General features: G+C 62.6%; 1 protein-coding gene across 2 annotated transcripts; it reads right to left on the bottom strand.

Moving 5' to 3' along the window:
- Positions 1-464: 464 nt before the first annotated feature.
- GRK2 (G protein-coupled receptor kinase 2) lies at positions 465-19,465 on the bottom strand. Of its 2 annotated transcripts, none has more exons than XM_032640173.1 (21): positions 19,053-19,465; positions 9,147-9,223; positions 7,240-7,313; positions 7,007-7,108; positions 6,845-6,919; positions 6,658-6,719; positions 5,812-5,863; positions 5,476-5,567; positions 5,085-5,184; positions 4,921-4,999; positions 4,702-4,832; positions 4,397-4,491; positions 4,217-4,324; positions 4,003-4,069; positions 3,587-3,687; positions 2,921-2,987; positions 2,743-2,838; positions 2,341-2,503; positions 2,045-2,181; positions 1,849-1,959; positions 465-1,763 (listed from the first exon to the last, which is right to left on the bottom strand). In XM_032640173.1, exons 1-21 carry the CDS (start codon positions 19,163-19,165, stop codon positions 1,599-1,601), a joined length of 2,067 nt encoding a protein of 688 aa, XP_032496064.1. In that variant the 5' UTR covers positions 19,166-19,465; the 3' UTR covers positions 465-1,598. The 2 variants fall into 2 exon arrangements, with proteins under 2 accessions (XP_032496064.1, XP_032496063.1); XM_032640172.1 differs by having other exon boundaries at positions 1,849-1,962; positions 19,053-19,464.
- Between the last annotated feature and the right edge of the window lie 2,043 nt (positions 19,466-21,508).

Here is a 21,508-nt window from a genome sequence, read left to right as displayed (position 1 = left end):
GGGTACATGAGGCCTGGTGCTGGGGTATCCCAGGCTCAGGCCTCTACTGGAGGCTGCACAGCAAGGCCGGAGGTAAGACCAAAGCCAGAGAAGGCGAAGGCCAGAGACTGTGGTGTGGCCCCAAGGGCAGAGGTGCTCATCTGTCCACAGGGGTGTCCTCAGCATGGGTCCTGGAGGGCCAGGTGGGCTCGGTCGGTCCAAACATGACACCAAGCACCAAAGGGCAGGCACCTCCTCCTGCTTCCCTGGCAGTGGGCGGAAGATCCCTTCTGCTCCCACAGGGTAGGAGGGGCGGAGTGGGAGCCCCTCCCCGCCCCGGGGTGCTTGGGCCTGGGCTGGCCGTGGATGCCGGCTGTGGAGGTGGAGGGGATCTGGCACCACCAAGACCCTCTCTCCTCAGGCCCCAGCCCCGTGGAGACTGAAAATGACCATCGAGCACAAAAGAGTCTGACAGAGCCAAGGAGTCAGGCACCATTTTTTATAAAAACGCGTATATCATTTTTCACTCTTTAAAATCACATTCAAAAATCGGCAAAGAGACGCCCCGGGGGTGGGGGTGAGTAGATGGGAGTGGAGGGCCCGCTGACGCAGCCCCGGGGGAGAGGGCGTGACACCACACACGGCAGCGACTGGCATGAGGGGGCATGCTGCGGGCGAGGTGGCGCCCTGTGGGCAGTGGCACTGACGGGACACGGGGCTCTGGAGCTGGACGGCCGGGGGCACGCACGGAGCGGCCTGGTGTGGGGAGGGCTGCCCCACCCGGCCCCCTCTCACTGTGCTGCCCGGCCAGCCCAGGCCGGCCCCCTGTGGTCCTGGGCAGAAGAGGCCCTGCCCAGCCCAGGGAAGGGGGGCTCGGGGCCAGGCGAGGCCAGCGTGGCACAATCCACAGGTGCCTTTTCTGTGGTCCCTGAGCCTGGGCGCTTGGGGTGGGAAGAAGAGGGGGCTTCGGTGAGGGCAGCAGCAGCCGCTGCCAACGCCACCCTCCTGGCCAAGCCCCATGGTGTCCAGGGAAGGTGGGAACGGGGGACTCTTCCCAAGAAAGGGTGCAGGAGCCTAAGTCACGCGGGAGGCCCTGGGGTCAGGGAGACAACGGGCCCCCTTGTCTACCGACTAGCTGGAGGGCAGGTCAGTGCAGGGCTGTGTCCCTGTTACAGGAGGGGCCGCGGTGGGAAAATTCAAGTAGCATCCCTGCCCTGCGGCCTCCCCTGGGCTGGGGAACACCGGGCCACCCAGCTGGGCTGTGGGCACAGAGCTGGAGGTGGCCCAACTCCACGTGGCACCATCCCTGGGGAAGGGGCAGGAGGGCCGCTGGGGGCGGCTGCTCTCCTTGCATGGGAAGACACCGGGGGTGGGTGGCCCCTGGGGGCGGGGCCGAGGGTGGCTGGACAGGGGCTGGGTGGGCGGCAGCGGGAGCCAAGGCAAGCGGGGCCCCTCCCTGGGGGCTGGGCCAGGCTGGGGCCACAGGAAATCACAATAATTACAAAATAAAACCTTTTCCGCTTGGCGGGAAAACAAATAATAAAAATTCAACAAAATAAATTAGAGGTTTATAAAAGGCGGGCGGGCAGGAGGGCGGCCGGGCGGGTGGCGGCAGCAGGTCAGAGGCCGTTGGCGCTGCCGCGCTGCACCAGCGGCACCTTGCTCAGCTCCACGACGGGCGAGCGCGGCTTGTTCTTCATCTTGGGCACCCGCTGCACCAGCTGCTGAGCCTCGCGGTAGGCGTCACGCAGCTCCTTCTTCCATTGCACCAGCTCGGGGTCGCTCTGCACACAGCCCGAGGTCTGTCGGCGGGGGGCCCAAAGGCCACTCTGTCCCCGCCCCCACCCACCGCCCCGGGCCCCCACTCACGTCGCACTGCAGGACGAACTGCTTGCCGCCGCGGATCTTGAGAAGGAGGCACTTTCGCTCCTTGATCTGTGTCTCCTCCACCGACTGGATCTCCTCCATGGTCAGCAGGCTCTGCTGCGGGGCGGGGAGCGGGCGGTGAGGGCACGGGACAGGCCCCGCCAGCCGCCAACCCCAGGGGCCCCGGCCCACTCCTTACCGGGGCCTCGCCCTCGCCCCGCCACTCGAGCCGGTTGGGGAACAGGTAGAAGTACCGCCGCTGCCACTGGGTCAGGAAGGGGTTGCCCATCTTGGACATGTAGCCGTGCATGATGCAGTCCTTGCCCAGGGCGTAGTCTGATGCAAGAGAGTGAGAGGGGGACTCAGCCGGGCCCGCTCCGCCCGGGTTTGAATCCTGGGTCGGCTGCTCTCTGGCTGTGACCTTGGCTGAAACCTGAGCCTGTTTCCGATCTTTAAGGCGGGCACTGGGCGCCCACAGCAGCCGCCAACCCTCACCTTCCTCGTGGCCCAGCTGCTTGTTTTTGGTTTTCTTGCGGGCCTCCAGCCGGTCCGTCTCAGCGTTGATGGTGTCGAAGACAGTCTCTGCCACCTCCTGCTGCCACCGCTCCGAGATGGTGAGGGGGAAGTTGCGGTAGAGCTCCTGGTCGCTGTCCAGTAACTTCACCGCAGGGCCAGGGAAGAGACATCCATCGGGCCACAGGCCTGCCTGGCTGCAGGGCCCCGGGGCAGGGTGGTCTGGTCCAACCGCCGCCCCCAGGGATGTTTGGGGAGGAGAAGCCTGAGGCCCAACAGGCAGACGGGGCTGGCATGGGGGTCTCACAGGGCAGAGGAGGGAGGAGGATGCCAGCCGGGCTGGGCTTAGAGCTCAGGGCTGAGAGGCCAGGCAAGGGCCAGTACCTTGATTCCCTTTGTGTCCTCCTCATCAAAGGAGCCAATGTCGAAGGCGTCTGCCGCATTCACCTCCCCTCGTGGGGGCATTAGCGGGGGAGGGTACTGTAGCAGAACAGGGGCTGAGCATCAGCTTGGGGCAGGGGCTACAGAGGGCCCCACCTGGCCCCAGCCCCCAGGCTGTTACCTTCTGCAGGAAGACCATCTGCCAGTCCAGGGAACGGAAGAAGGGGCTCTCCTTCACTTCCTGGGCCCTGCAGGGAGAGCGGGTCATCAGGGCTTGGCACCACCCAGGCCGGGGGGCAAAGCCTGGGCTGTGGGGCAGGTGGCCTAGGTTAACTCCTGGTGCAGCCACTCTCTGGCTCTGCGACCTTGGGCAAGTCCTTTAAACCTCAGCCGGTTTCCCCATCTCTAAAATGGGGAGAACAGCAGTTCCCACATCGTAGGGCTGGCGTGAGTTTTAATATTGTGAATCGTGCCACATCATGCTCAGCACTTAGTAAATGTTTAATAAACATAAAAAGCTGCTGTCCTCATCATCTGTGTTACAAGGCCCCTCGGGAAGCTGGTCCACACCCCCCTCCAGCAGCTGCACCACAGGGAGCCCTCCCCCTGAGAACACTGGGCAGGGCTGGCCACGCCCCAGCTTGTGAACTCTTCAAAGGAGGCTGGGACCATGGAGGAGGCTCCAGCGACAGGACACAGGCCTTGTCTTCTTAGGGGCACAGGCAGAGGCTTGGGCAGACTGGCCCAGCAGCCCACTGCAGAGGCCTGGACACAGCAGCGTGGACACCACCCAGGGCCCAGCAGGGAGGGAAGGCCTGGGACAATGGCCCTGGTCTCAGGCACTCACCCTCGGCCCAGGCAGCCTAGCCTCCTGTTGACGTCCCTCTGTAGCAGGCCCTCCAGCAAGGAGCGGAGCTCAGGGGAGAAGGAGTCGGGCAGCTCCACAGCCTGCAGGGAGGAGTAGGGGGACGTTGGCAGAGGCCCGGGCCCCATCCCAGCTCTGGGGCTCCTGAGGCTGCTTGGGGCAGGGGCGGGAGGGTCCAGGCCCCCAGCAGAGGGAGAGCTTCCTAACTGGCCCCTAGCAGGCGTCTCTGCTCTGACGACAGAGAGAGGAGCGCCTACAGGGAAGGAGGCCAGAGTGGGGTTAAGTGGCTGGAGATGGCTGCTGGCGGGTGAGACCCTGATGCCCGCAGGAGACCCCAGCCTCACTGTGGCCCCCCGTGGACTCCGCCCAGCCTCCCCGGGCTGGGACCCTCCACGCACCATGGTCAATGTCATTCTGTCGATCTCATGCTTGTCTTTGGTCTTGTGCTGCCGGAAAGGGCTATGCCTGGGCAAGAAAGGCCGAAGTCCAAGGTCAGAGAACGGGAATGGGGAAACTGAGGCAGGCAGCATGGACGATCCTTGCCGGCCCGGGGAAGAGCCTGTCTCTGTCCCGCCCCCCCCCCCCCCCCCCCGCCCCGGGACGGCCACTCACCCTCGCAGCAGCTTGAAGAGCATGCAGCCCAGGGAGAACCAGTCGGCGCTGCTGTCGTAGGCCACGCCCTTCTGCAGAACCTCGGGGGCCATGTACCCATGGGTGCCCCTGTGGGAGCGAGGAGGCCATGAGTGGGTCTGGTGGAGGGTGCGGGAAGGGAGAGGGGGCTGGGGCACTCACACGCTGGCATGGGGCTTCTTCTTGGAAAAGTCGCAGGCCAGGCCCAGGTCTGAGATGCGCACGTGGCCATGCTCGTCCAGCAGGATGTTGGCCGGCTGTGGAGGAAGCCCAGTGAGCCGTTCCCCCGAGCAGCTCAGGACAGGGCCCGGCCGGGCAATACGCCAGCTGGGGCGCTGTCTTTGCTCTAGAGGGTATGCGTGTCCAGGGACAGGGCCCTGGGTCGGGGGCGCGCAGGCAAGGAGCCGGGCCGGGCCTGTCTGGGGAACGGGGGCAGCCTGTGCTGGGAGGAGGGCGGGGCGCCTCACCTTCAGGTCCCGGTAGACGACAAAGCGGTTGTGCATGTGCTCCAGGCCCAGGATGATCTCGGCCGCGTAGAAGCGCATGTCGGCCTCGGAGAAGACCCCGTGCTGGGACAGGTGGTAGTGCAGGTCCCCGCCTGAGGGAAGCAGCCGAGCAGGGGGGTGCTCAGCTCCCACCCCGGCCCCCAGCCCCGAGGTCCACCTGGGGCCAGGCCGGGCACTCACCGTTCATGAGATCCAGGATGAAGCTGAGCTTGTCTGGCGTGTGGAACGCATACGACATGCAGACGATGAACGGGCAGTCCTAGGAAGGGGTGGGAGAGGAGGTCAGCAGAAGCTGCGCCAGGTTCCGAGCCAAAGGCTGAGCTGGTGGCCAGCTGCCCGCTCACCCCGGTGCTGACGAGGGAGAGCATGATGCGCTCGTTCAGGGCCAGTGTCTCCCCTTGCTTCATCTTGATGCGCTTCTTGTCCAGACACTTCATGGCATACCTGCAGGGGAGGGGCTGGTTGGTCAGGCGGTCCGCTGGCACCTGCAGTGCAGGGCCCCAGGGGCGAGGCGGGGTGGGCAGTCCTCAGGGCCCTTGTGGGGAAGACTAGACGCCACGACAAGCGTATGACACACAGAGACAGAGAGAGGGCAGAAGTGCTGGTGGGCCAGGGCTCCAGGGGCCACGGCAGGTACCACAGCAAGAACCGTGTGTGGCCCTCTGCGGACACCTGCCCATTCAGGGCACCCCTCCGTGGCCCTCCTCTCCCTCAGGCATGCCACCAAGTGCTCACATCTTGCCCGTGTCGGCCTTCCGGCACCCGTAGACCTCACCGAAGCCCCCTCGCCCGATGATACGGTGCACGCTGAAGTCGTTCATGGTCAGCTGCGGGGACGGCAGCGATGGGGTCAGTGCAGGATGCCTGGGCCCCGCCCTGGGGCCACCGTCGTCATGTGCTTCCCTGCCTTGAGCTGTCCCCGCTGGGCTCCTGCACCAACCCCACAGCCAGCCCCTGGGCGTTGAAGGGTCGACTCCCCTGGCCTCCCCGGCCCTGGCCCAGCCCTGGGGCCCGGGTCCCTGGGGAGGGGCAGCAGGGAGGGGGCTCTCCACGCCCACCCAGCCCACTCACATGGATGTTGAGCTCCACATTCTTCCATTGGCAAAATCGTGTGAATTTATCGCTGCGAGAGAAGAAACCAGGCTCAGTTGAGCCTTAGAAAGTGAGTGAAATGATGCTGGGGTGAGCCGGCCTCACCCACTACCATCCCCTGGGCTCCCGAGCCTCAGTGCCCTCTTCTGGGGTTGCCCAGGAAGACTGCCAGCCCGAGCTGCCCCCAGCCCGTGCAATGCTGGCGCTGCTGTCTGTCTGTGGGTTCCTGCTGAGATAAGCTTAGAGGTGAGGTCTTCCAGTCTGACCCCGACTTCCTGCTACCACATCCACAACAATGCTCACCCCATCCCTGCTTGCATACTTCCAGTGACACACCACTCATTCCCTGTGAAGCCCCCACTCCACGACTAAGCAGCTGGGACATTAAGAAAGCTGTTCCCTGCATGGAGCTGAAATCTCCCTACAACTCCCACGCACCGTGAAGGCCACAGTGGGCAGCGGGGTGGGCAGTGTGTCCTCTCGGGCCCATCCCTACCACCAGCCTGATGCTTCTCAACCCCGACGGGCCCAGCAAGGGGCTAGACAGTCCATGGGAAGGAAGATGCATGGGTGGTCCCTCGCTCCCTTTCGACCCTCCCTGGACAGGCTTGGAGATGCCTGGTGCTGAGAAGGGTGGGGCGGGAGTGTCGGGGAGTGTCAGGGAGGTGACGACCTCTTAGGAGCCCCCGCGATGACGTGTAGACAGCCCCAGGGGCCCGTGCGTTGGGGACTAAAGCAGGCTGGCTTCTCTCCTCCGCGCCATCCATGCCCCTTCTCAGAGCGGCCCTTCCCCACCTTCTGCTGCCGCTCACAGCCCGCTCTCACCTCTCAATGAATTTCTGGAACACATCTCCTCGGAGGTTCTGACAGATCTCTTCGATGTATGGCTACAGGAGGAAGCAGGAGGTTGGTGGTTGAGCCAGAGTGGGAGCTGACCAGGCTCCGGGACCTGTGCTGCCCAAGGGGGACCCCGGCTGGGCTGGGCAGCAGCGGGGAAAAGGCCAGCACACACCTGGAAGAGATCCGGAGGCACCTGCTTCTTCACCAGATGGCCCTGGACGTGCTCGATGGCACTTTTCGAGAAGGGCTGGGGAAGAGAGAGGTGTGTTCGTTCTCCACGGGTCCACCCCTCCCGTCCCCACGCCCCTGCCAGCACGCGGGCCCGGGCACTCACGTGTGAGCAGGCCAGCAGCTCCTTCATGATGTACGTGTCAAAGATCTCCCGGCTGCAGGCCAGGCGCTCCTCCTCTGTCTCCAGCTTCTCGTATTTCTTGATCTAAAGGACAAGATCCCCACAGGTGAGCTTTGGCCCAGCGGGGCGCGGGGGTGTCTTACAGATTCAGCGAAAGCAGCCCAAGCCCTGCCCCTTTCTCCACGCACAGCAGGGCCAGGCTAGCCCAGCCTCACCCCCTCGTAGAACTCCACCAAGGGCTTGGCCTCCTCCAGGTGCTTCAGGCAGAAGTCTCGGAAGAGCAGGTACCCTGAAAGCAAGCACTGTGCATCACGCAGAGCCACACACCCCGCAGAGGCCTGCCCATACGGAGGGTGGGGTGGGCTTGGGGCTTCCTGGGCAGAACTGGCCAAGGAGGTGGCAGAGGTGATCTCTGCTCCAGGCAGAGGCTGGGCAAGGTGGCCTCGGAGGCTGTCGCCAACCAAAGATTCTTGGAGTCGGGGCGCCTGCATCTCTACCCCTCTCAGAATCTGCTTCCTCAGATGATGGCTGGAAAGTGACAGGTGCCCTGGTGAGGCAGAGGTGGGGAGTAGACTCTGGCGCCTGGGTCCCCCACCCTCTCACTGCAGTCTGGGGCCTGTAGCTCCTCAAGGAGGGCGACACACCCACCGGTCAGGCTGTGCAGGGTCAGTGAGATCCACCCGGCCCAGGCCAGGGCTGCTGTGTGGGGGCAGGAAGGCAGCCTCCGGGCGGGGATCGGGGGGCTGTTCCTCTCCCTGGGCCTTACACCCGCCTCTGTCATCTGGCTGATTTTCACAGCAGCCACGAGAAACAGGCAGACAGGGAGGGCAGGTCCAGCTGGGGAAACCGAGGCTCAGGGAGACCTGTCAGGCAGGCGGTGTGTGGCAGCATGAGTAGAACTCAGGGCCCTTCTGTCCAGTGGCAGGTCCTGGGAAGGACAGGCCAGAGAGTGTGGCCTTGGTGCAGGGGGCCTCACAGGGCATGGGCCTCTGGGGAAGGGAAGAGGTGAGACGGGCTGCAGTAAGGGATCACGGGAGACCTTGCATGGGCTAGGCCTCATCCTCCCCAGGGATGGGGGCCGGAAGGCTGGCCCCAGAGCAGCCCTGGAGGGCAAAGCAGAAGGAAGGGTGGTCTCTACTCCCTCCAGCCCAACACGCGTGACCAAGCTCGAGCTGGGTGACTTTCCACACCTCTTGGGGGCACCGTCCCCACTGCCTGGGCACCTCCACCTCTGCCAGAGCTCGCGGCCAGCACTTCTGGTAAGGGCAGACTGGCCTTTCGATAGTGTGCCTTTAGTGACTTGTGACCAGGGCTTCCCAGTGGGCCAGGGGCTTTCACTGCCACTGCCTCATCTGGCCCTCCAACAGTCTTGGGCAGCGGGGCTCCTGAGTCCTAGCTCCCAGGTGAGACTCAGAGAGGTGAAGCAATGTGCCAGGTCACACAGCACAGGCAGGCGACTCACACGGCGTGCTTCCCGACACACTGACTCGCCCGATCCTGCCAGGCCGGGCCACTCCCATTTCAGAGCCGGAGCCGTGTGTGGCCGAAGCCTGCTTCCCTGTGCCCCGCCTCACCCTTCCGTGTGTGCCAGGTCCGTGGGGTGGACCCACGAAGCCTTTAAGACACGGGCACTGAGGACGAGGAACGGAGGGGCCGGCCAAAGCAGGCTGCTCACAAAGAGGGCCCGTTGGGGCTGCGGGGGTGGGGGTGGGGGCGACCACAGCCTGGCGGGCGCCACAGGAAGGGCCCCGCCCCTTCCTGTCAGTTCTACCAACGGCCCCGAGCAGCTGTGCCTGCACCAAGGGGAAGCTGCAACTCTCAAAAACAAACCCCAAAGGAGGAACTTCCCTGGCGGCCCTGGGAGACTGCTGGCCCCGCCCCTTCAGGGGGGCTCCGGGGCTGACGGCCAGGGGCTGGGAGGGCACTACGTCACCGCCCTGCCTACTGCCACCGGGGCCAGCCTCGCTGGCTGCCCTGCCCCCTGCCCCGGTGGTTGGGAGGCCAAACCTCCTGGGAGAGGGGAGCACAGCCCAGTCGGCTGGGATGGGGGCAGGAAGGCGGCCCCGGGCAGCTGGACAAGTGGCAGAAGCCCCAGGGCCAGCAGAACCCCCACCGTACTCACCCAGCTTCTGGGAGAAGACCTTCTCGAAGGTCACCTCGCCCCGGTCCTCCAGGTACTTCTGCATGACGCTGCGGATGCTGAAAGACACAGGGGCCGGGGTGACCTGGAGCCCCCAAGGCTCCTGTCAGGCCTGCTGGCCCTGCTTCCCTGGAAGGTCGCTGCTTCCTCTCCCAGAATCCAGAGTGGAGGGCACTGCTGGTGGGTGTCATCGCTCTGGGTCACGAAAATATGGCCCATCCCGACAATGGGATACTACTTGGCCAGGAAATGGAGTGAAGTGCTGGTGTATGAGTGCGTCACGGTATGGATAAACCTAAGAGGATTCTGCTACGTGAACGGACAGTCACAAAAGGCCACATGTTACGTGATTCCATTTATACCACCTATCCAGAACAGGCCAGTCTACAGACAGAAAGCAGGTTAGTGAGTGTCAGGCTGGAGAAGAAAAGGGGAATAACTTCTAATGGGCACAGGGTTTCTTTATAAGGTGACGGAAACGTTCTGGAATCGGGTAGTGGTGAAGGTTGCACAACACAGTAAATGTACCAAAATCCACCGAATTGTACACTTTAACATGATGAATTTTACGTTATGTGAATTATATCTCAATATTGAAAAGGAAAAGCCAAGCCTCAGCTCCCGTGTCCCTGATACCCGAAGTAAAAACCCCCTGCCCCTGGGTCGCCTGGGAGGGCAGCAGAGCAGAGGCCACTGTTGTGACCACGGAAGCCCAAGCCCACACTCCCTGCCCCCGGCTATCTCCCCCCACTGCCGAGTGCTGTCTGGGAATGCCACACCTGGCACTTCACGCCTCAGTCACCTCTTGCTGTCCCTTCCTCTCCTTTCCTGGGCCACCTGCAGTCCCACCCTGCCAACCAGCTGTGGTCCCATTTGGACCTCACTAGCCTGGGTTCCAGCTGCCCATACTGAGGGCCGTGCTGGGCAGTCACACCTGAGCCCGTGCGATGCTCACAGGCTTCAGGATACGTGGAGCTGCCAGCAGGCCACGGATGAAGAGGACTCTGTGTGCCCACCTCTCTGTATCCCCGTACCCCTGTTGGAGCCCAGCACAGGGTCCTGCTGCCCATCACCTAGTGGAAGGTGCCATGCAACCCTGCCCCCCCAAGGCAGGCCCTCCCAGTCCTGCATTGGTGGTTCTGTGACATTAGACAGCATGAGACAAAGCCTTAGTGGGGCCCTGTCATCTGGAAGAGACTCAGGCAGGAAAGAATGTTCTGGGTCATTGGGAGAGGCCGTGTGGAGAAGGCAGAACCTCACTGGGTTCCTCAAATGCAAACAGGATGTCACAGGTGACAAAGTCCAGGGCAGGTGGGTGGGCATGGGGGCAGGCAGGGAAGACCCAGCCAGGGATGAGCCACGGGGCAGGGCGGAGGCTCAGCAGACAACACTTGGGAAGCTCGGTCCAGGGCGGCGGGTGAGCGGGCAGACTCTGCTCGGGGTAGGTACCACAGGAGGAAGCCCAGGTAGCTGATGACACTGGGCCAGGAAGGAGGGGAAGAAACAAGGTGGGGCAGGAGCAGGCTCGTCTGTTGGATGGATGGATGGAAGGACAGAAGAAGAGTTGACGAGGCCAGCTGGGTGTCTTGAGGCCCTGGGCCCCATCAGAGAGGGGGCCTGAGGAGAGAAGGCTCCAGGCAGGGCCAGTGCAGCCAGCAGACGCCACCCAACCCCTGGCCTGGGCTCGCAGGCGGGGCAACTCCTGCCCTGTCCTGCTCAGCACTTTCCTTCTCAGGTGGTCTGGGTGGAGGCCCAGGCCCTCCCGGGCCCTTGTCCGCATTCGGGCCACGCAAGACAACATGGGAGCGTGCAGAGCCGGCGTGAGCAGTCCTGGAGCTGTGACCCCTCCCCCCAGACGCTCGGAGATGCCGTGACCTCCTCCGAAAACTGTCTCCAGCAGGAAGAAGGGTGCCGATGACCTGGACAGCCCTCCTGTGTCGCCATCCTGTGACTCCAGCCGACAAGGGAAGAGCCCCAGCTGAGGGCCAACGGCCCAGTGGCCCTGAACTACCATGTCAGAGCCGGTTCCCTCCCAGAAAGTGAGGACGCCCTCCACAACCACAGGGACTCCAAGGCCGGGACGTGGCCCTCAGCCACGCTGGCACACTCTCCCCTCCTGGGGGCCACACACCTGCTCACGTCCACCAGCCACCATCAAGGACACATCTCCCTGGCCCCGTGGGACTCCCAGGGACTCAGGAGGTGAGACCAGCCCCCAAGTCCCTCATGCACTTCACACACATCCACACACATCAGAAGCTAAAAACTCTGTGACGCTGAGCAAGACACAGCCCCCACCCCGGGGCCCGTGTGACGCTGAGCAAGACACAGCCCGTCCCCGGGGCCCGCGGACCGGGGACAGGGAGCCCAGGGAGTCTGTGGGGCACATTCTGCGCCGATCTCTCAGGGCTCCCAGCTCTGCGAGGGACAGCTTGGGGCCTCCCATTCGGACAGGGAAACAGGCCGGGGGGTGTGCTGGCTGAAGCACAGTGGGGTGGGCCCAGTCCAAGGTAGCGAAGGCTTGGCAGGGTCACGAGACCAGGCAGCTGGGAGGTAGGGGTGTGGAGCCCGGGGACCCTGCGAGGGCCAGATTTCTCCTGGGAGGTGGACAAAGCAATAAAGAGGGAAGAAATATCACAAGATGTTGATCTTCCATGGGGCTGGATGGTCAGAGGGAACGTCCAGACAGGCAGATGCAGGTGACAGGCAGGGTGACTCCAGCCTGTCAGATGACCCCATGGGGCAGCTGGGCATAGCCCCTGCAACAGTCACTGGGAAGCCCCCTGCCCCTGAACCAGCAAGACTGGCGCCAGCTCAGCCAAGGTGGCGCGATGGGAATGCCCAGCCCAGAGCAGTGCCACTTCCCGCTGCGGGCTCGTGGGCTGGACGTGCAAAGGCCGGGAAACGCGCTCGCAGAGGGCCTGCCCGCGAGAGAGCGGAGCCGCCAGCTCCTCTCCAGGCATGGCACCCGGCGCGGGCCTTCTGCCCTCCTGGGGGCTCTGCCACCGGCTCAGCCCAGGGCGCGGAGGAAAGGCCCGGGCTCCGCGCTGCTCAGTGGCCAGGCCCTGCCTCCCTCGGAAGGCTGCACAGGGTGGATGGCCACAGCATTCTTCCCAGCCCGCAGCACTTCCACTTTCTTCCTTAAAAAGAAAAAATGTTTTCTAAATAAAATAAACACACCCCCCCAACCAAACACGAGGTCAGACTCAGCGGAGTCCTTGAAGGAGAGGCCCCCAAGGCCGCAACGTTAGGGTTTCCTGTCCATTCCCACAGGGCTGGAGCCCAGGGAGCTGGCAGGTCAGACAAGTGTGTTATGGGGGATGCTCCCGCCAGGGTGGCAAGTACAGGCTGGCACAGGAGGCGGTGGCGGCCTCCTGGGCTGGGTCACCTTCATCTCCTACCCCCTCTCCCTGCTACTGGCGGAGTCTGAGTGGCGAAGGCCCCAGAGCAGCATTCCTGTCCCCGCCCAGGTCAACAACTCTGATATCCAGGAGCACGTGGTCCCCAGATGGACTCCAGGTTGTCCGGAGAGCCCAGTATCTGCACCCTCCCCGCCCCAGCCCCACCCCCAGCCCCCGAAGGACCCAGCCCCTCCAGGGAACGGCCTCAGTGGCCTAAGTTGCTGCAGTCGGACCGGTACCCAGGCCTGGGCTCCAAATGGCCCTCCCCACCTCCCTCCCTGAGGCCAGGCCAAGTCACAGACTTTAAATGTCCAGTTTCCCCACTTGTAAAATGAGGATGTCAACAAATGCTGAATTGCCAACACCAAGCTGGCCACTGAAAATGGCGGAGAGGACACAGCAAGAGGAGAACGCAGCCCTGCTGCGAGGGCCGTCAGCTCCCTCCCTCTCCTGAAGGGAGCCCTCCTGCTGGAACCCCCAGCAAGCGCCTCCTTCTGGAATGTGATCAGAAGCTCCCCAGTCTTGCTGGGGTCTCAGCCCCACACCTGCTGTGTCCTCAGAGGGTGGGGCTCTGACTGGCGAGCCTGCCCCGCCGCTGGGCCCATGAGCACCCCACCCCCGAACCTGAGCCTGAGCGGCTGCCACTCCACTCTGCTCACAGACCAGCCTCAGGCACTCGTGCCGCACAGTCTGGGAGCCCCAGTGGGCACAGCCCGATACCTGCCCTGCCAAAGGAGCAAGGGCCCCCTGGCAGGAGCTGCCCGGCCCTGCTGCCCAACAGCCAGGGCTGCTCACTCTGGCTCCAGCTGCTCTGAGGAGCAGGCCCAGCCTGACACCAGGGGAGAGAGCACTTCCGCCCTCCCAGCCCAGAGCGCGGGCTGGGGTGATGGGACGGCAGGGAGGGGGTTAGGGCTGAAGGGGAGGACTTCCGGCACCTTCCGGCGCCACATGGTTCAAAGGGAAAGCTAAGTCCTTCACTCTGTGGCACACGGGCCTCACAGATGACACCCACTCAGGGTCACAAACCGTAGCTTGTATGGACCGGGAGGGACTGCAGGGTCAGAAGCAAACACACTCATCTCGATGGTGAGGAAATCAAGGCCAGAAGAAGCTGAGTAGCTCACCCTGAGTCCCAACCAAGTTAGCGGCAAGAAAATGTCCAGCCCTCCCTGAGAAAGGGCCTCCCACCAGGCAAGGGCCTAGCCCAGCCTCTGCCGGAGAGCTGGGTGCAGAGTCCCAGGGGACCCCGGACTCTTGCCCTGCCCGCCTTGCCCTCCACCCACTGCCAGTGGCTGTGAGAGCCCATCAGGCTGGGGGCAGCCTTGGCCGGCACCGGGCTGGCCAAGGGCCATGGTTCCTGTGCTCCTGTGTGACAGGAATACCAGAACCACGAAACCTCAGGACGGTGCAAGCTGGCCTGGGGACTCCGGGCCTGGGGGGTATGGTACAGCCACTCCGGGAACCGTCACGCTCTGGGAGACGACGGAGGTTAAGCCAGCAGATCAGAGGCTGCAGCCGTGGCTGGGACGCTCCTCCGTGGCATTTCCAGGAAACCTGGCACCGAGGTGGCAGCAGCATGAGGAAGTCCCCTGGGGCTTCTTATTAATATTTCTCAGTGACTCTCCTTGGGGCTGACAACATCCTCTGAGCTCGAGGACAGGGCCACACATCAAATGGGAAAGACCAACCCAAACGGCCAACTCTGGAGCAAGTCCTGGGCCAGGGAAGAGAAAATGACAGCACAGGGCACCACACACGAGCCCACCACGAATGTCCGCAACGACCCAGGTTCCCCAGGGCACGGTGGCCACAAAGTGACAGCTTGCAGGATGTGCGGGAAAAGGCACTCCGGCGGCCTTGTCACACATCACGACTTCTACACCCCGCAATTCACTGCTGCCATCACCTCAGAACAACTTCCAGGGCTCCCTGCCCTGCAGCTCCCAGAAAGGGGGCCATCCCCGACCCCAAACCCAGAATGGCCTCCGGAGTCAGAGAACCCCCCGCTCAGAGAACAGAGCTGCTAACACATTCACACCTGAAAACCCACTTCTGAAACCCCGCTCTTTGGCCCGCGGAGACACTACCCTCCCTGTTAGCAGCGATGCAGAGAGGGCAGGTTATTGTTTTAGAAAAGGCTGCAGCCAAACGCCTCATTTTTCCTGTTTGAAACAGGTTAGTGAGAACTCGAGTGTGACTCTGTCTTATGTGTCCAGCAGAGGACACTGGCCCCTCGGGGCCACAGGAACAAAGGGCAGGTGTGCTGGAGGCTGTGCGTTCCTCAAAGACTCTCACGTGCTCGTGGCTTCTGCTGTCTGTTCTGAGGCGGGAACGTAGTATCCTGGAAGCACCAGCCGTGTGCACGCAGACCCACCCCACCGGCCCCCAGGTGCTCGGCCCCCCTGCAGAGCCTCCCTGGGTGCCCGGGGCAGGCAGGAAACACCGCTGCAGAGCCTGCCTACACCTGATGTCACCGGGAGTTTACTACTAGGAATTAATCGTGCATTAATAGGACACATTTTTCCCGGGTTGACAGAGCCCAGATTCCCCGACACGGATTCCAACCTGTCATGCTCACGCGCCCTTCAAATCCTTTTCCTGAGGGAACAGCAGGCAGGCGAGCAACTTAATGGCAAAAATGTGAAACCCCATGATCTGGAAAGGAGAACAGATGGGAAAAGATGTCCCGGAGACCCATTCCTGGGGAACGCGGGGGCTTCAAAGGCCCAGAGGGAATGACTGCCCAAAAGAGGATCTTGTTTTGTGGGGGGAGGCGGGGGCGGAGAACGCTGCTACTGGAGTGGAAAGTTCTGGGTAAGGGATAAAGGCTGAAAACAGCAGGGTTTCTCCTGGTGATGCAGAACTGGAAGGAGAAGGAAGGGAGAAAACCACCCCCTGCACCTCTTCCCGCTCCACAAATCAAGGGCAGGAAGTCCTGGGAGCAAAGAGTTAACAGGAATGAAGAAGCAGCGGAGGAAGAGCTGCGGGTCTGGGAGACGGGGAAGCCAGAAAAGGGCAGGAAGGAGGAAATCCACGGTGGGGGAGGGACCAGGAAAGGAAGAGCCGAGAGAATGGGAGGCTGCAAGAGGCACCGGGCTCTGACATCTGCCGCTGGGGCTGCCACTGTCACCAGGGAAGGCAGGGACATCTCCTGGGACCGCCCAGGCCGGTCTCCTCCACCAGGAGCCCAGAGATTAATTACACGAGGCCTCCGTGGTCACATGAAGCAAATGACGCTAATTGCAGGACTGCTGCCACTGCCGGGAAAGCGAGATAGCGGCTCCTTCAGGGAGAGGCCCAGACCACAGACCCCGAGGGCCGAAGGAGCGGAGAGGTCACCGGTGAAGGGCAGCCCCTCGTTTTACCGAGGTGGAAACGGAGGCAGGCTGGGCCAGCATAAGGGACGTGCTGGGGCCCATGTGAGCTGGGACTGCGGTGGGATTAGAAGCCGGTCTCCTGATTCCAGCTGCACTGCTGCCTCCCTCCATGAGAAGCGCGAGAAATGGGTCTGTTTCCTCGGGTTCTATAGGGTGACAGAAGGGAAAGCCCGCGTGCCAACTGAGTGGCACTGTGCCCAACAGCTCCTGTTCCGCAGCGCTCAGAAGTCAGAGCTGTGATGGCAGCCCCAGCTCCCGGCCAAGCCACAACCTGGGCACCAGCCGCAGGGAGGCTGCCAAGAGGGACCACCCCAAGATGGGAACGGCTCCAAATGGCACCTTGTCATAGACAAACCGCGGCCTTCGTCCCTGGCCCTGACCCCAGGCGTAGAGCCGTCTCCTCCGTGCACTAGCTTTGCCACAGCAGCTCAGCTCTGTCCCAGCCAGCGGCGAGGGGCTGGGCCTTGATGGTGCCGGGGGCTGCCCTTGTGCTTCCGGGCCAGGGGTGCCAGCTGGCACATTCCACAAAACAAGGACCGGGCTGAGAGCAGAGGTACAGAGGGGTGTGTGGAAGAAATGATGCATAGCAGGAGTCCAGAGACCCCAAGTTCAAGTGCCATCTCGCCTCTGGGACCAAGTCTCTTCCCCTCTCCCAGCCTCAGTTGCTTCAACTATTAAGTGGGAAAATACCACCTGCCAGGCCTGTTTCCCACAGTCGTGAAAAGGATAAAATGGAGTAAAAAGCACTTTGCAAACTGGGAAGTGCCAGGCAGACGTAAGATACAGTCATAATGATCTTCAGGGCAGGAGACATCTGACACAGGGGGTGGGCAGAGCATAAAGCAAAGGGTGGCATATCCTCCGAGGCGGGAGGCCTGGATTCCTAGGCCCTTCCCCAGCCTTAGCTCACTAACAGTCACTGCTAGGGCCTCTAGTCCATCTCACAGGTGTGGGCAATCTGCCCAATGCAGCGCCGCCGCCAGACGGTGACCCTACCTGAGAGCCCATGACACCTGGCTCTCGGTCTTCTGCTGTGTTCCCCTAAAACTCACAGCTCACCTGGTTTCAGACACTATACACAGTCCTGATGTTTCTTGAGCAACTACTACATGCAAGGCATGGCCTTGCCAACCTCACAGGTTGGTTTTTGGATCGACTGAGATGACAAAGGTCAAAAATAAATAATTATAATTTCCACCATTACTCCTATCACCACCATCAATATCACAGATGTAAAGGGGACAGGAAAAGAGGAACATCTTGTTGCTCATGGTTCTAACACCTGCAGAGCCAACCCAAGGCGGGGCCCCATCAGGAGCAATGCATTCTGGGGCGAGATTACCCAAACGCAGAGAGTTCCAGAAAAGGCCCCGCCTCGTACTTTGCAGAAGTCCAACCTGCCAGAGGGTCTCGAGGCCAAGGCCACCAAGGAGAGCCGCTGTGAGACCCAGAGGGTGACTCCCCCATTTCCTCCCTCGTGGCTTTGTCATTTCTGAACTCATTTTGTTCTAACTGTCGCCGATCCCTGGACAGCCCGCAGCTGACAGTCAGTCTGGTTCCCGTTTTGAGAAATCTGATTGCAAATGTCTTAGAAAAAAAGGGCCCTAACGGCCTTTTCAAAACGCAGGCCAATTTTCCTCTCCCAGGCCTGGTGTTCAGTCAATCTGAAACCCAGAGAACGGGTCACAGAGGATGGCACCAGAGACGTGGGCACCGTACCCCCTCCCCACCGCCGCAGCCTTGGGCCCTGCTTCAAACACTCAGGATGCCACAGAGTCACAGTCCTTATTTCACACCATCCACATTTCACAGATGAGAAAACCGAGGCCCAGAAATGGGAAGGGACTTGCCCAAAGTCACATGATAAAGACCAGGAGAGCTAGGACGGGCCCAGGCTCCTGGGCTGGCAGGGCACCAGCATGGCAAGTCTTAGGCAGGGATGGAGGAGCTTCTGGGGCTGGCCTCACCACGCAGCATGAGAGATCGTGGTGGGCACATGGCTCCTGTAGATGCAGAATGGCCAGGCCCCCCTGACTCAGGCCACAGTGGTGGACACTGTGTGGAAACAGAAGCCGGAAGCCCCGATCTGGTGGCCAGCCACCACCCTGGATGCTGGTGACACTGGGCAGGCCACTCACCTCTGGGCCTTCAGCTTCCCCACCTGTTCCATGGGGACAAAACCACACCTGACCTACCCGCCCATGGGCTGCTGTGAGGCTCAGGCAATGGGAAAATACTCTAGAAGCCGTAAAATGCTGGACAGCCTCAGCTATTGTCCGTATCCTGTCCACTCCTGTGCCCAAATCCTGAACAGATGAAACTTGGATATCAGGTGCAATGATATCAGTTACCTCACAGAGAGGTGGCAGCTGTGGTCCAGCTGCTGCAGGGGTGCTGGGACGTCCCCTGGCAAACAGTACCCACGGGGCACCACAGGCGGGCCTCACCAGAGGAGGGATTCGAGGGGAGAGGGACTGAGGGATGTGGCGCACACCATACCCTGATCCCCACGCTACCCCGGCCCCCAAAGCACTCTCAATCCCCACCCCAGGCCAGTGACCCGCCAGAAAAATGGGGAAGATCCAGGAAGACTTGTCTGCCCCAAACCTCACAGAAGTGTCCACCCGAGGGGGACCGGGGCGGGGGGGGGGGGGGTGTGGAACCCCAAGGCGGGGATGCCGAGAGTAGGGGCGGCGAAAGGATGGGCGATATAGTCAGGCCAGGTAGATGAGCAGGCAGAGGAGGGGACTCCACGGGACCCGGGGCCACCCGGAGGAGGAGAAAGGGGAGCACGGAGGCTCTGGGGGAGAAGGCAAGAGCGAGGGGCTGACGGAGAAGGGGGCCAGGCGGAGTGTGTGAAGAGAAAGGCGGCAGAGTAGGGCAGGGGCACTGAGCGGGTCGGGGAGCCAGTGCAACTGGAAAGCCCCGGCGTTGGGGTGCTCCGGGTTCAGGTGCACAGGGCCTGGGGCGCAGGGGTCCGGTCAGGGCTGCGGGACGCGGAGAGCTGGCGGGGCAGAGGGGGTCTCGGGGCCAGTGCCCGGGTGGTCTGGGGCTGCGGGGTCGGGGCTCGGGGAGCGGGGCTGAGGGGCCGGGGCCGGCGCCCGCCTCACCTGGGCTCGGGCAGCAGGATCTTCTTGCTGGCGCGCGCGGCCGGCGTGGCCTTGCTCTTCTCCATGGCCATCAGGTAGCTCACATCGGCCAGCACCGCCTCCAGGTCCGCCATCTTGGCGGCGGCGGCGGCCTCTCCCGCCGCTCGGCTCCGCTCCGCTCGGCGCGCTCGGCCCGGCCCGGCCGCTCCGTCGGCCTCGGGCGCCGCCGCCTGCCTGGCCCCGCTGGGCGCCCGCGGCTCCGCTCGCCGCGGCTCACAGGCGGCGCCGCCCCATGGCGCCGGCTCAGGCCCGGCCCGGCTCGCTCGGCTCCCGCCGGGACTGCAGTCGGGCCGCCGCCGCCGCCGCCGCCGCCGCCGCCGCCGCCGCCGCCGCCGCCGCCGCCGCCGCCGCCGCCGCCCGCGCCCCGGAGCCGCCGCCGCCTCCGACCCCGCCTGCCGCGCACAGCGCCAGCGAGCCCGCGAGGGGCCGGGCGGGCGGGCGGGCGGCGGCGCCCCCTGGAGGCCGCGCGGGCTGGACCGAGCCTGACCCCCGCGGCACCCAGACCCCGCCTCAGCCCCCAACCAGGTCCTCGGCTCTCTGACCCCGACCCCCAGCCATGACTCTGACCTCAGACTTGGAACACGACAGGGACCCTGGCCAGAAGAAGACCCTAGACCCAGACCTTGACCACAGCTCAGATCACAACTCGGATCCCAGGCTCCAAGACAGACCATGGCTGTGACCCCAGACTGCCACTGCAGAACGTGATCCCAGGGACTTGGATCTCCGACTGTAGCTATAACCCCTGACCCCTGACCTTGGACAGAGTCAGAAACCTGACGCCAGACCCGGATAACATTCCTGACCCCAGACTCCAAACAGGACCCCAGACCTAGTCCTTGGACCACCACCTCAGACTCTGACCATGACCTCAGATCACCACCACCCTGGGCCCAACCCCCTTCAAACCCAGATCCTGACACTGACCCCCGACCTGCAACAGGACCCCAGATCCAGATTTTGGACCATGACCTCAAACACTGATCCCAACCACAGACCACCACCTTGATCCCATCTTGGTTACTGACCCCAACCTTGATTCCACCCCCAGACTCAGACCACTATCATGACTCCAAACCCTGGACTTAGGGGCAGGGCCCAGACCTGGGCTTGGACCATCAATCCCAGACCAGGGTTCTAGACCCAACACCAAAAACTCTGGACGTGGACCCAGGACCAGGACATCCAACCGGGACCCAGACTGGACCTAGAACCCTTAGCAGGCCGCCATGGACCCGGGACCTGACAACTGCAGTCAGACTCCAGACTTACCCCAGGCCCAATCCCCATTCTTCCTGCCCCAGACCCAATCCAGGCCCCCAGGGCTCCCACTCAGGACCAAGGACCCTGCACCAACACCACTCCCCAACCCAGACAAGAATCATCATGATTCCACAAGGTGGGATCAAACCTCTCTCAGCCTGGGAGGGCACCCAGGTCACTGTACTGCCTGGCAAGGGAAACTTACTCTGCTGACAGCCCACGGTGGGGGGGTTCCATGTATCTCAAAGCGGCACCCCTTACTCAACACGCCCTCGAGAGCCTCTCTCTGCTTTCCAAGGTGACAAGATCCCCTCCCAGTCCTGGGCACATGGAGCCAAAGCCTCATGCCAGTTGGTGGGCCAGTAATCAGAACCCTTTTGCAAAGCACAGGATTCCCCCCGCCCCGCCCCCGCTCTTTGCACTTCTCAGCCTACCTTCTGAGATCAGCCTCGGCAGAGCCTGGAACCAGAGCACATCAAGATAGTGAGGTCCCCTCGTCAGTGGGCGACACCACCATCCACCCAGATACTCAAGCCAGAACTCCAGGCATCATCCTTGGCTCTCCATCTCCCCCTTCCCTAATCTGTCACCACACCCTCTTATCTGGCCTCCAGATAAGAATCTTCTTAAACCTGTCTGCTTCTGAGGATCCCCACAGCTGCTGCCCTGATGCAGGCCCTGACCAGAGATGCCTCTCCCAAATCTAGCTCTGATAGGGTTACTGCCTGCTTAGCACTGAGAAGCAGTGCTCCCGGACCTCTGGGGCTGCTGAGAGTGGGAAATCAGAGGGGGGCCCACTCTGCCCAAAGTAGCTCAGGTGAGCAAGTTCCTTAACCTGCAAGTCAAGGTCTTGGATGACTGGGTCCTGCTCGCCTCTCAGGCCTGTGTTGCCACCATCCCCTATGCCTAGGGTCCCCCCACCAGCCTACCCATCAGTTTTTACCTCTGTGCCTTTGTTCTTCCGCCCTGTGTCTGGAAGCACTCTGTGTGCCCTCTTCCCTGGCTAATTCTTGCTCATCCATTAAGACCCACCTCCTCCAGGTAGCCTTCCCCAATCCCCTGCCTCCAATTCTGTTCATCTCCAGTTCTGCACTAACTGCCTACTTCCTTGATTTGAGAGCATCGTCAATTGCAAGATGCATCATTTCAAGTTT

The sequence above is a fragment of the Phocoena sinus genome, chromosome 8, assembly GCF_008692025.1.
Source record: "Phocoena sinus isolate mPhoSin1 chromosome 8, mPhoSin1.pri, whole genome shotgun sequence".
Taxonomy (NCBI): domain Eukaryota; kingdom Metazoa; phylum Chordata; class Mammalia; order Artiodactyla; family Phocoenidae; genus Phocoena; species Phocoena sinus.
The sequence above is the reverse complement of the archived record's forward strand: the minus strand, read 5'-3'. Positions and strand labels throughout refer to the sequence as shown.